This window comes from Dipodomys ordii, unplaced genomic scaffold, assembly GCF_000151885.1.
Source record: "Dipodomys ordii isolate 6190 unplaced genomic scaffold, Dord_2.0 Scaffold22, whole genome shotgun sequence".
NCBI lineage: Eukaryota > Metazoa > Chordata > Mammalia > Rodentia > Heteromyidae > Dipodomys > Dipodomys ordii.
In genome coordinates this window covers 4,926,611-4,939,994 of record NW_012267238.1, presented here as the reverse complement: position 1 = coordinate 4,939,994, position 13,384 = coordinate 4,926,611, and the positions used below count along the sequence as shown (strand labels likewise).

Here is a 13,384-nt window from a genome sequence, read left to right as displayed (position 1 = left end):
GCTTACCTTGCATGCATGAGGCCCTGGGTTAGATTCCTCAGCACCACATAAGCAGAAAAAGCCAGAAGTGGCACTGTGTCTCAAGTGATAGAGCACTAGCCTTGAGCCTTGAGCCTTGTGCCTTGAGCTGAGGGACAGGGCTCAGGCCCAGAGTTCGGGCCCCACAACAGACCAAAAGAAAAAAAAAAAGAAGAAGAAGAAAGAAAAGAATAAGAAACTCCCTCCCATCAACAGCAGAGGGTAACTGAAAAAACCCAAGTTTAAAACTATCTAAGCAGTGCTTCTTCCTCTTTCTCAACCTAAATAGTGAAGTCTAAAAATCTGAAGGGAAGGGCTAAGAATAAAGCAGTGTCAGCTCCAGGGCAGTGCAGGGAGGGCTTTATAGCAAAAAGAACCAGCACAGTGTGAGAGGCAAATCGAGTTGTCAGGAAGGGGGGTAGGAACTTGAGGAGAGGAGGATCTTGGGAGGGGTTGATTGGAAACAATTGGCAGAACTCAAGCAAGATGAGGAGCAAGACTGGCTGCATAATTTGTGGCCAGAGTCCATAAATGAAAATGAAAATTCACAGTCTACTCAAATATTATTAAAAGTCCAGCCAGGGGAGTAAGGTTTGGTAGTTCATGCCTATAATTTCAGCTACACAAGAGACTGCGAAAGGAGGATGGCTATCTGAGGTGGGCTCAAGGCAAAAGTGCAAGGCCCTCTCTGAAAAATAAACAAAAAAGGAATGGAGGTGTGGTTTTTGTTTGTGGTTTAAAGCCCACCTGGGCAAACCCACAAGACTCTGTCTGAAAAAACAACAACAATACAACAGCCAATTAAAAGCAGGACTGGAGGTGTGGCTAAAGTGGTAGATCACTTAGTAGATGCAAAGACCTAGTTTAAATCCCAATGCTAACAATAAAAAATGATGAATTCCAGCACTAGTGGCTCATGCCTCGAATTCTAGGTACCTAGGGGGCTAAGGTATGAGAATCATGGGTCAAAGCCAGCCCAGGCAGACAAATATGAGAAACTTTTATCTCCAATTAAACAGCAAAAAGCCTGATATAGAGCGAGCTTTGGCTCAAGTGGTAGAGCACTAGCTTTGAGGATAAAAAGCAAAACGCTTCCTAATCACATTGCAAACACCTAGGAACAAGGAGTATCAGGTTTGAAGAAAGCATGCAGTGAGCTGTGTAGCTAAAAGCAAATCCCATGGCTTTTGTGTGTGTTGTGTGTGCCAGTTCTGGGCTTGAACTCAGGACCTGGGCACTGTTCCTGAGCTTCTGCTTCTTTTTTTGGGGGGGGAGGCCCGGAAGCATTTATTATTATTATTATTATTATTATTATTATTTGGGTCCGTTCATGGGGCCTGAACTCTGGGCTTGGGCGCTGTCCCTCAGCTCTTTAGCTCAAGGCTAGCTCTCTACCACCTGAGCCACGATGCCACTTCGGGCTTTTTTCTTTTTTTCTCATGTGGTGCTGAGGAATTGAACCCAGGGCCTCAGGCATGCAAGGCAAGCACTCTACCACTAAGCCACCTTCCCAGCCCCATGAATGCATTTATTATTATAACATCATTAGCACATTTGTGTTCTAGGCCCAAGTCCCACAAATTGAACAAGGCAGTTCCTTCAAGCAGGTGCTGACACCTTCCGACCTGGTTCTCCTGAGCTTCTTTTGCTTAAGGCTAGCACTCTACCATTTGAGCCACAGTGCCACTTCCAGCTTTTTCTGTTTATGTGGTACTGAGGAGTCAAACCCTGGACTTCATGCATGCTAGGCAAACAATCTACACTAAACCACATTCCTAGCCCATCCCATGGTCTCTCTCTGCCAAGTTTCCTAAATATTTGATCTAGATTATTTCTAAGTTTCTGTCTAGTCCTGAGCACTTATGAGTTTGCAATTTTTATCCTAGCTGCTAGTCCAGGGCCAGAATGGATAAAGGTCAAAATGTGAGAAGGCTCTTGGAAGCCTTATGACATCTGCCTAAGAACCATCCTCAGTGCCCCCTTGTGGTCATGTCTGGGAACAATAGGCAGAATCATGTAAATGATAATCAGTGGGAACCACCCCATCCCTAGAAGTAAAGTCTTTTAGTAAGAAAGTTCTAGTTCCCTCTCCAATGTAACCCCTCCTCCGCCAGCATCCTCTAAAGTCCTTCAGGCAACACTTAAAAGAAAAGTTGGTTCACTGTTGTGGTGGGGGTATCCTCTAGAATTTGGGCCCCAGTTATTAGTGATGCTTTCCACGTTCACATAAAATTAACGATGGAGAATAATGGCCTCCCTTGATGGGATGACCTAGGTTAGGGTCAGGGCTCGGCCTGAAGCCAATGGCAGAAGCTGCTATCAAATATGGGATCAGCCTCAGACTTGGGAGCTAAGAGTGGGTATGGGGCTGAGCTTCTCTTTAAAAGAAAACAAAAACCAGGCTTTACCTCTACTCTAAAAGAAATGAGCAACTGACCTGAGCTCTCCTTCCTGAGGCTTGTCTGCTTCACAGTGTGACAGAAGCCAGGTCCTGTCAAATCCTATAGAACATTTTCCTTTAAGCCCAGCATGGTGGGGCATGCCTGTAATCCCAGCATTCCAGGTGATGAGGTAGGAGGATTGAGTTCCAGTGCAACCTGGGCATGTATGAGATTGTCTCCAAAACAGACCCTCGCAGCACTTTTTCTCTCACTGCTTTGCTTTCCTCATTACCTAGCAACTCTGAAGAAACCAAACCCCTGCTCTTCCAAGCCAAGCTGCACTACAGACCCTGCCTCTACCACCACTTGTTCTTTCAAATCAGCAGTGCTGATCCAGGAGGATCTTTGCACCTGCCTCTCTGCCCTGGCAAGCTTCCAGCTACCCTTATCTCCTCAATGAGGCACTCCAGATCAAACTCGAGGTATCTCTGTCACAGCTTCTACCACCCTGAGTATTCTCAGCTGTTTCCAGCATTTGTCTCCGCAGCCCACTCCCAGTTTCTGGCATGGAGGAGCTATTCCTAAGGCAAAATGGCAAGGATAGACAGTGGACATTGGAAGGAAGTTGGTGGTCCTTTGGTCTTAGGTGGGAAGTGGTTCAAGCTTAGTACTTAATGTTCTTAGAACCCACCAAACTGAGTAGAACAAGAACAGACCAGCATGCTGGGTGCTGGTGGCTCATATCTGTAATCCTAGCTACTGAGGAGGATGAGATCAGAGGACTGCATTTCAAAACCAGCCTGGGCAGAAAAGTCCTCATGAGACTCTTATCTCCAATAAAACACACAAAAACCATAAATGGTGCTGTGGCTCAAGTGGTAGAGTGCTAGCCTTGAGCACAGAGGCTCAGGGACAGTGCCCAGGCCCTGAGTTCAAGCCCCACAACCACCACCACCACCAACAACAACAAAAACCCAGAGCAGTAGTGTCTCATAACTTTGTGTCTAGGGTGACAGTAGTCTAGGTGGTCCCTTTTTGCTACAGCTGTGGTAGGGAACATGGTTTGGGTAGCCCCTCTGCCATTCTGCAGAGCCATCCTTTGAGAGCTTGCCTTTTAGCATTCATCCCCTCCTCTTTTGTGTGGGATGGACCTACACACTCCAGGCCCTGCCTGAGACATCACTCCTGGAGGCTAGTTACAAAAGGCTGTGTCCTAGAATCACTTCACCCTGGCTTTTCTCATCTATCCTCATGAAGCCTGTTTTCACTCCACCTCTGTGGGAGTGCACTCATGACAAGGAACCCAGAATGGCCTCTGGTTGATAGCCCAGGAGGAAGAGATAATCTCACCACTCACATGAGTATCTTGGGAAGTGGTTTGGGCTTGAGCCACCTGTGGCCTGGGCCAACACTGGGACTGCAGACTTGGGCAGAGACCGAGCAGAGGACTCTGTCTCAGGGCTGGGAGAATAAATGTAAAAAGCTCCTAAGTTTTGAAGCCACCTGTTACACAATAGACAAGCAGAACCCCAGAGGGTCCTGCAGGCAGCCCCAGCCCCAACGATGACTCATGGAGGGTTCTAGTTTCTGTTTATTTGTCTAGGAATATACAAAAGTCTGACATGGTACAGCAATCTCATAGAGAGAAAACACACAGGAGGGACCCCAATACTCTGAGGAAGGCACACATATGGAAAGCTAAGGATTGGGGGCCTCCTGTCCTGGACCCAGTTTATGAACAGAACAGGGGCCGGTCCTCTCACCAGACTTTGGGAGGCTCAGGAAAACCAAGGCATCTGGGAAGTATGTGCTTCTCCAGGCCAAGGCTGAGCTGGGCGAAGTCCAGGCTGTCAGCCTCTGGAGCAAAACCAGTCACTTCCAGTCTGTGGTGAGTGAACAGTGCCTCGGGGAGAGAGCCCCGTCCCCAGCACAATATCGCAGGGGGCCTGTTCGATTTGGACAGACTTGTGGGAAAGGTGAGGAGGCAGAAAGAACACCCAAGCTGGAACATTCAAGATGCTTCCACTGTCCTCCCCAAGTGGGAGAGGTGTGTCCTTTGTGTCCTCCCCCGAGTCCTGCAACCCCATGAGGGGGGTAGGAATGGAGGTGTTTATGGCTTCTACCTTGCAGCTCTGAGGAAAAGAGTGGATCATTTAACCAGCTTGGGTTTCTAAGGGCCCAATCAGGGCGAGCTTTCTCTATCATTTTGGGGAGGAGGAATCATAAAGGGGCTGTGTGCTCATCACCACCAGGAACAGGACACACTGAAAGTGAGAGAGCTGGAGATAGTGACTTGTTCCTTCTGAAAAAAGACCTAACATTGTAATGGTTTAACAAATTATAATTTCTTTTAAATAACCCACAGACACCCATCACGCTTCCAAATTTACAGAACAAAAAGCACTTGAGAATGCTCGGTAGAAAACGATTTTGCCCGCTGGTTCCTTCCAGGAGCTGACTTCTCAAGGGCTGGATTGGTTAGTTCACCTCCAGGACCTCTGTCTCTGGGAGGCCGAACTTGGTCTTGTGCCTGTCGAAGAGCTTCACCAGGGCCTCCATGTACATGGTGTGGTATAGGTCAATGTCCTGCTGGGTTGGGTGCTCCAGTTTGGGGATGGTGATGGGCTCACCCACTGTTGAGGAAGGATGGAAAAGGCATGAGGTCAGTAAATGCCATCAGCTATCCCAGGGTCCAGGGTGATGCTAATCACTTGGCAGGGACTATGCTTCATCCCAGACCATCTCCTTCTATGATTGAGAAGACTGAGGCTCCAGAGCATGAGAAGGAAGCAGCCTAAGATCACACAGCAGAGAAATTAAGAGAAGATGAAATCAACTCACTGTACCCAGCCAGAAGCTACCGTGCAAGGCATGGAATCAAGTGAACCACTCTACTTTGGCTCTGCTCAGGGAAAGCTATGTTTCCTCATCTGTCATCTGGGGAATCCTCCTCATAGGGCTTAACTAAGGATTGTCTGAAGAATGGAATGTGCTTTGAACAGTAGGGAAGGACAGAAGTATGTGTGGGGGGGGGGGGGAGACCAACTCTCCCCTTCTATGCCTGTTTCTGTTCTCTTATCCTGCTTATCTCCAAACCAGCCCATCTCTAGGTCAAATGCTCTTTGTGAGGTTTCTCCTCCAGCTCCCCTGTCACTCTATCCATCCAAGATACAGGCCACCACCACCAAGAAAGCCTGGAGACTGGTTCTGTGGCTTCCCATCAGGCCTGTTCTAACTCATTTGCTGTTCAGCAGCCCCAGGGGTCACTTTAAAATGTCCACCAGAACCAGTCTTCCCAGCTTTATACCAGATGAGAAGCCAAGGCCTTCCTCTGCCCCAGGACCTGTCCCCTCTCCAGCCACACCTGTGCTGTGGGGGAAGTGTGTGCGGCTGCCTCCACTCTGTCTAGGAGAGCTTTGGTCTTTGAAGTGCACTATTCTGATCCACAAGCTCTACTGACATGATCTCTGGCCTGTGATCTTCAACCCATGACTACATACACGTGCCCAGCAGGTGATAAGACTGAAATTCTCTAATATGTCCCAAACACACCCAAAACAGCACAGCCAGTGTTTTGCCACACTTCTAATGGGTCTATGCTCCAGTTGTTTTTTTCTTTCTTTTCCTCAAAAAGCCACAGAATCCTGTTACTGGGACTTCTTTTAGGCTACTTTTCTTTTCTTTTTCTTTTTTCAATTTTTTTGTAGTATTAGAGTTTGAACTCATAGTTTCACTTGAACCAGTCCTTTTTTGTTGTAATTTTTCTTTTCAGATAGGGTTTCTAATTTTTCCCTAAGACCAGCCTGGACATGATCTTCCTACCTATGACTCCTAGATTTACAACACCAGCTTACTGGCTGACATAGAGGGGGAGGGATGTCTCCCTTTTTGCCAGGGCCAGCTTCAACCTATGATCCTCTTAATTTGTGCCTTCTAAGTTTCAGAGATCACCACAGTGTATGTAGCCCAGCTTCCTCTAGGTCATTCTTTTTGATAGCACTCTCTTCTGCCCTTTTGTGAGTACATAAATCCTATTATTACCTAATAATGCCAGAGTCACCTCCTTGATAGGAGCTACTGCAACACCCCCTCAACTTGCCTGCAGGGCTTTCCTCATGTGACTTTATGCTTTTCACTCCCCACTCCCACTGGCCACCTCCTACCTCCACTCCTAGTACCTAAGCGGTCAGAGCCAGGTAGCCTCCCAGCCACCCTGCTGTGCATTGGATGGCCTTCTGTGTGTGGGCTGGGACTCACCTACAGTGGTGATGGGCTTGGAGTAGGGCACTAGCCCCCAAGTATCAGATGAGAAGAGGCCTCGGCCATGGAAGATGCATGGGGCAAAGCCAATATACTTCTGGAACTTCTTCTGGACCCACCGTCCCCAGGAGCCCTCCTCGAAGATCACCTGCTTGTACACCTCATTCTCCCCGAAGGAGTAAGTAGGAACCAGGTCAGCTCTGCAAGAGAGAGGTCAGGGTCTGTCACACCGAAGAAACTGGCTTTAGTTCCTATGGTCACCCTAGAGGACCTGGACACCAGGCAAGCTGTCCCTTGATTCTTAGGGTAGATCAGAACCTCTGGTCCTTCATTCCAGATTAATTTTCTTGCCAGTCCTGGGGCTTGAACTCAGGGCCTGGTGCTGTCCCTGACCTTGCTCTAGGACATCTCTCTATAACTTGAGCCACAGCTCTACTTCTGGCTTTTTTTTTGGTAGTTTGTTGGAGATAAGAATCTCAGGGGTATGCCAGGTGGTAGTGGCTCACACCTATAAACCTAGCTACTCAGAAGGCTGAGATATGAGGATCTTGGTTTGAAGCAAGTCTAAGCAGGAAAGTCCACTCATCTCCAAGTGCCAAGTGGCAACTATGGCTCAAGTGGTACAGCACTAGCTTTGAGCAAAAGCTCAGGAATAGCACCCAGGCCCTGAGTTCAAGCCTCAGATCAGAGAAGAAGAAGGAGGAGGAGGAGGGAGGAGGAAGAGGGAGGGATGAAGAAGGAAGAGGAGGAGGGAGGAGGAGGAGGAGGAGGAGGAGGACAGGAGAAGGAGGAGGAGGGAGGAAGGAGGAGGAAGAGGGAGGGATGAAGAAGGAGGAGGAGGAGGACGACGAGGAGGGAAGAGGAGGAGGAGGAAGAAGAATCATCATCTCATGGGCTTTCCTGCCTGGACAGGCTTGGAACTAGGATTACAGGTATAGGCCCCCAGCGCCCAGCGTCTTCACTCCAGATTCTTATGCCTCTCTGCTCATCACACAGGGATACCTGCTCTGGAAGGCCACACTTGCCCCCATCAGTCAGGGCCTGATTCCTTGTCCCAGCCTACCTCAGGCAAATCTGAAGTCACCCTGGAGCCACCCTGTGTCACAGACTCAGCACACTGTGTTTTCTCCATGTGTCCCTCCACTCCCACAGCTGCTGCTGTTCCCTAAAGGCAGAGACTGGTCGGCCAAGGGCAGACTTAGGGCTAAGTTCTGCAGAGAAGCCTCTTCTAAAGTCCGAGATGTGTCCTGGGAGGGCAGAGAAGAGATGCTCTGCCTTGACCACACTCCTACACAGCTGGAGCCTCCTTGGCATGGCCAAGTGTCCTCTCTAACTTGTGACTGTAGGCTACATCCCAGCCTTTGCATAGCTGCAGGTCCATCATCCTAAGAACTGATTTGGGCCCAAAGCCCCAAATCTGGGAGGAAAGCAGTAGATATGGACAGCAAACACTACTCTGAACTGGCTCTGCCCCCCACAGACTAAGCAGGTGGGGATGCAGTCTCCTTGTACAGGCAGTCAAAGAGAGCCACAGCAGCAGATGTGTTTGTCAGAGGGTAACAGGGGATAATGCCAATGTGTCACAGTTCAGCTCCTCCCCTGACCTCCAAGTTACCCTCCTATGAACCTTCCCTCTCATTTCTAACCATGCCAGCTCCTTTTGGCCTTAGGTGTTTTTTCTTTCTTTTTCCTTTTTTTTTGGGGGGGAAGGGGAGTGTTAGGGTCTAAAGCCACTGACAAAACATGCTAGGCACTTGCTCTCCCACTGAGCCACAGCCTGGCCCCTAAGTTCAGGTTGTAAGTCTTTACACACCCTACTTATGAGCCTGGCCACTCGCTCTACCTACAAGAACCCAAGGGTCACAGGCTAAACCTTTTCTTCACCTGTACTTGAGCACACTTGGCCCACATTACGCAGGCCAGCTTCCAACTTTCCCTCCCTTCTTTGCTTTCTTAGAGCACGTACCCTCCTCCCTTCCAGAGGCCTAAAGGCCTGTTGCCTAGCCTGAGGAGATCACTGGAGGTGCGTGCTTGCATGCACAGGCGCGCTTACCCATGGCGCAGGGCCAGTTTCACAAAGCCCTTGCGGTTCCGCAGAGTGACTGCATTCTTGCCAGGCATGGAACTCAAAGACTCAGCTGCACCCCCTACTACGATGATGATGGCATTGCCACTCCCATTCTTTGAAAGCAGGTAGTCTATGGTGTCCCGGTTGACAGGACAGATGCCTGGAAGGGCAACAGGGACACAGATCAGGATTGCACATGGATGCACTCACTACCCACGTGCACAAATAGAAAACAAAACCTATCCTTGAACTCCATACCTGTATGACCCTATGATAATTACCTTTTGAGCCTCAGCTTATCTGTAAAATGAGGAAAATGATAGGAGGTAGGTGGGGAATTCAACTGAACAAACTTTCTCTGGGGTCCTAACTCTGTCAGGCTGGTGCTTGGTGCTGAAGCTCTCATGAGTCAGGCAGTTGTGGATCATGGCAGGTAGACAACGACCAGGTTGTAAAACACACAGTACAAGGGTTGGTATGTTCAGAAAAGGGAGCCAGCATGACTCCTAAAGACCCCATGAGCCGATCTCCCTAACCTAGGTGTCTGTAGTAACTTGCATCTCCCCACAAGGCACCAGCACCAGTGGAACAGTGTTTGTTTCTGTGTGCCATCCTGCTTGTAGGCTTTGGCAAGGGTGAGCAGGGTGAGAGTCTCACCTCCTGACATCAAGTACTCCCGCAACACAGGCATCCGGAAGTTGCCAGCCAGTGTGGCCAGGTAGGGCCTTATGCCAGGGAATTTCTTGCTCACTTCGGTGGCCTCTGTGCTGAAGTTGCAGAAGGCTCCTAGGCCCATGATGCCATGAGGGTGGTACCCAAAGATGTAGTTCCTGGTCGTTACTAGGTTGTGCGTCTTCACCAGCTGCAAAGAAAGCCATGGGTCAGAGACCAATGTCCAGGAAAAGGGTACCGACCAAGGCATGTCTAAAAGGTGGGGAAGGGACTCTGTGGGCCCAACAGGCTGTAGTGGCTATGCAAACTTAACCTCAGACTCTCATCATTGGGGCCATTATGGGGACTCTCATTCCCCTGTGCTTCCCAGCCCGCCCCCCACTCCCACCCCCCTGCCCCAACACAGGGATCATTTATTCACATCTGGCCATCCTCCTGCCTTCTTGTCTCTGGATTCATCTTCCCCACCTCAACCAGAGTGATTTGCTCTAAAATTCAAATCCAACTTGGCCCACTCAGACTAAAAAGGGTATCCGCTCAGGGGAAGAGTCTTGTTTAGCAAGAGGGGACTCAGCGGCAGTTCTGTCAGCCACAGTCAGCCTTCCCTGCCTGGGAGCTCCCTGGAAGAAGGGTCTGTCTGGCTTGGTACCCTAAAGACTCATCAGTAGCTTACAGGACAACAGTGACTAGTAGCCCACCTCCTACTTCTCCAGTAGCCAAGGAACAAAACAGCTGGCCTGACGGAAACTTCCTGTCAGGCAGCCAGGCTCTGCTCAGGTTCTGAGGCAAGAAAGACAGGACAGAGCAAATGTCAGCCCTGTACCAGCCAGTCCTAGGGGGTGGGGGATGGGGGGGAAGGTGCATAGCTGCAGCAGCTGACAACCTGACCTGTGCCACTGTCAACACAGTTGTCCTGGGATGCTCCAAAGAACAGTGGGCTTCCTCAGGACCCATGGCATGCCCTGAGGCCCCTGGGGCAGTACAAAGTATCCCTGACCAAGCAAAGGCTAGACACGGGACTGGGCTGAGGAGGGAGGGGTGCCAAGTGGAAGGGACAGTAAGAGTGCTCAACACCCATCTCCTTCTGATTAGAAAAATAATACTCAGGAAGAACACATAGACCACAGGAAAATAAAGCACGACATGACCTCCCTCATTTCTACCAGATACAGCCTTGTACCTATCAGACAAAGCTATGCCAGTGTAGCAGCACTGCCTCATGTCCAGATTGATGGCCATTTTTAGTGTTCAAATTTCCTATGTGAAGCTATGCTTCAATAAATACCTTCTCTTTGTGCTCATTCCTGTTTTCATGAGATAAACTTCCAGAAATCTAACTTTCCTGAGCCAAAGCAGTGCATGTGGGTCTGGGCTGCTTGTTTAGAGATATTTGGGAACTTTTGGGGCCAAAAGTGAAAGCTCTTGCACTCAATTTGGGGAGCAGAGTGCCTGGTGATAGCCTCAGAAAAATGAAATGCAGGTGCTGGTGGCACTTGCCAGTAATCTGAGCCACTCAAAAGGCTGAGATCTGAAGAGCAGAGGTTTGAGACTTTTCTGAATACATAAATCCAAGAGAGTCATATTTCTAATTAACAAGCGAAAAGCCTGTCTGAAATAGAAGTATGGCTCAACTGGTAAGAGTGTCAGCTTTGCCGGGCGCTGGTGGCTCACGCCTGTAATCCTAGCTACTCAGGAGGCTGAGATCTGAGGATCACGGTCCAAAGCCAGCCCGGGCAGGAGAGACCGTGAGACTCCTATCTCCAATAAACCACCAGAAAACCGGAAGTGGTGCTATAGCTCAAGTGGTAGAGCGCTCGCCTTGAGCAGAAGAGCTGAGAGACAGTACCCAGGCCCAGAGTTCAAGTCCCACGACCGACAAAAAAAAAAAAAAAGAGTGTCAGTTTTCTGCAAAAAAGTCAAGCAAGAGCAAGAGGTCCTGAGTTCAAGCTCCATTACTGGCACACAGAAAGAAAAGAAAGAAAAAAGAGAGAGAGGGAGGGAAAGAAGGAAAGGAAGGAAGGAAGGGAGAGAGAGAAAAAAAGAGAGGGGAGGGAGGGAGGGAAAAGAAGGAAAAAAAGGAAGGAAGGAAGGAAGGAAGAGAGAAAGGAGGGAAGGAGGGAGGGAAGGAAGGAGGGAAGGAAAAGAAGGAGGGAGGGAAGGAAGGAAGAAAGGGAAAGAAAGCAAGTGCAGCTATTTTTCTTTTTGTCCTGTTTGTTCATTTATCTGTCTTTGGGAGGGTAAGAGGGACCACAGAAATGAAGGGACAAAGGGTGAACAAATGTAGCAGTGGTACTCACTAGACACTATATACTAAACACTATACAATTCATGGGTGGGGATGGGAGGGGAAAGGTGACATTGTCCAAAAGTAAATTTTTTGTGCTGGTCCTGGGGCTTGAACTCAAGACCTGGTGCTCAGGACCTAAGCCTCTCTGTGCTAAAGGCTAGCGCTCTCTACTACTTGAGCCACAGCGCCACTTCCAACTTTTTCTGAGTAGTTTATTGGAGTTAAGAGTCTCATGGACTTTCCTGCCCCAGCTGGCTTCAAACCATGATCCTTATATCTCAGCCTTCTGAGTAGCTAGGATTATAGGCATGAGCCACCAGTGCCTGACTATAAATGTATTCTTTACCTGACTTCTGTAACTGTAACCTCTGTATATCACCTTTATAATAACAATAAAGAGGAAGGAAGGGAAGGAAGGAGGGAGAGAAGAAGGGAGGGGAAAATGAAAATGGAATGGAGTGGTAGATACCCCTCCCAGCTCTGCTGAGACCTGTATTATGAATGTAAACCAGGAAGTGGTGGTGTGGCTCAAAGTGGTAGAGCACTAGCCTAGAGAAGAAAAAGCTCAAGGACAGTGCCTACACCCTGAGTTCAAGCCCCATGACTGACAAAATAAAAAAATAAAATTAAAAATATTCAAAAATGAATGTAAACCAGATTCCCTTAGTGTCACCCCTAGTGTAAGGTATTCCATCTCTTTTGGAGGTGAGGGCAATCCTAGGACTTGAACTCCGTAACTGAGTGCTGTCCTGTCCTATCCTTGATCTTTTTTTTTTTTTTGTTGTTGTTGTTCAAGGCTAGTATTCTACCATTTTAGCTACAGCACCAATTTCAACTTTTTGGTGGTTAATTGGAGATAAGAGTCTCATAGACTTTCCTGCCAAGGCTGGCTTTGAACCTGACTCTCTTATCTCAGACTCCTGAGTAGCTCAGATTACATAGGCATGAGCCTGGGACTTCCCGTCTTAACCTGCCTTTGGCAAACAGATCGAAGCTGCTTGAGAACTCTGATAGCTCTCTGCTGTCCACTCAATGACTATGGAAGGCCAGGGCTGGAAGCAATGAGGGCTCTACAAGGCTGTGTAAAGCTAGGGGTGTTGCCTTTGCCAGACAGGGCTGCCCACCTACCTAGTCCTCAATAAAGTCAGAATTAAAAGGCACCTTGGGACAGTTCCCACAGGAAGGAAAGCATGAAGAGAAGAGCCCAAATGCCTCTTCTTCCTAGAAGAAACCCAAGTCTGGAAACTTGTTCCTGATTGACAGCCAGACCCAGCCCTGTTACCTGTAGCTGAAGCAAAGAATGGACCACAAAGCCTATAGATCTGGCCATTCCTTGGATGCCAAGGTTGACACTGTGGCCTACAGAGAGGTACTGCAACTGACCCCAGGAGGTCACCTCACTGTACTTCTTCCTGACCTCTGTGATGAAAATGTGTTACCTGGTGGGCTCTATCTGATGGGCCAGGTGGCTCCATGAGGCTCTGCATGATGCCCAATAGGTTAATGCCCTTGGTACCACTCCCAGAAGAATGGAAACATCTGATAGAGCTCTCATCTGTGGCCTGGTCACACTCCCCTCACGTAGCAGTGGACAGAACGTCCACTCCAGAGGGAGGAAGGGCACTGCTGCTGAGTTCTGTTGACAAGCCTGTTCTCATGGCCAAGTCCCAGCCTAACAGGGTGTCCATGCCAAGCCTA

At 48.9% G+C, this 13,384-nt stretch overlaps 1 protein-coding gene across 1 annotated transcript in view; it reads right to left on the bottom strand.

The window, feature by feature from the left end:
• Nucleotides 1-4,722: 4,722 nt before the first annotated feature.
• The window catches only part of Dgat2 (diacylglycerol O-acyltransferase 2), a 34,867-nt gene continuing 26,205 nt past the window's right edge, over nucleotides 4,723-13,384 (bottom strand). The window contains exons 5-8 of the mRNA XM_013014204.1: nucleotides 9,385-9,589; nucleotides 8,713-8,887; nucleotides 6,657-6,859; nucleotides 4,723-5,032 (exon numbers count right to left, since the gene is read on the bottom strand). Of these exons, the coding sequence (XP_012869658.1) occupies nucleotides 4,878-5,032; nucleotides 6,657-6,859; nucleotides 8,713-8,887; nucleotides 9,385-9,589 (738 nt within the window). The 3' untranslated portion in view covers nucleotides 4,723-4,877. The remainder of the gene's footprint in view (nucleotides 5,033-6,656; nucleotides 6,860-8,712; nucleotides 8,888-9,384; nucleotides 9,590-13,384) is intronic.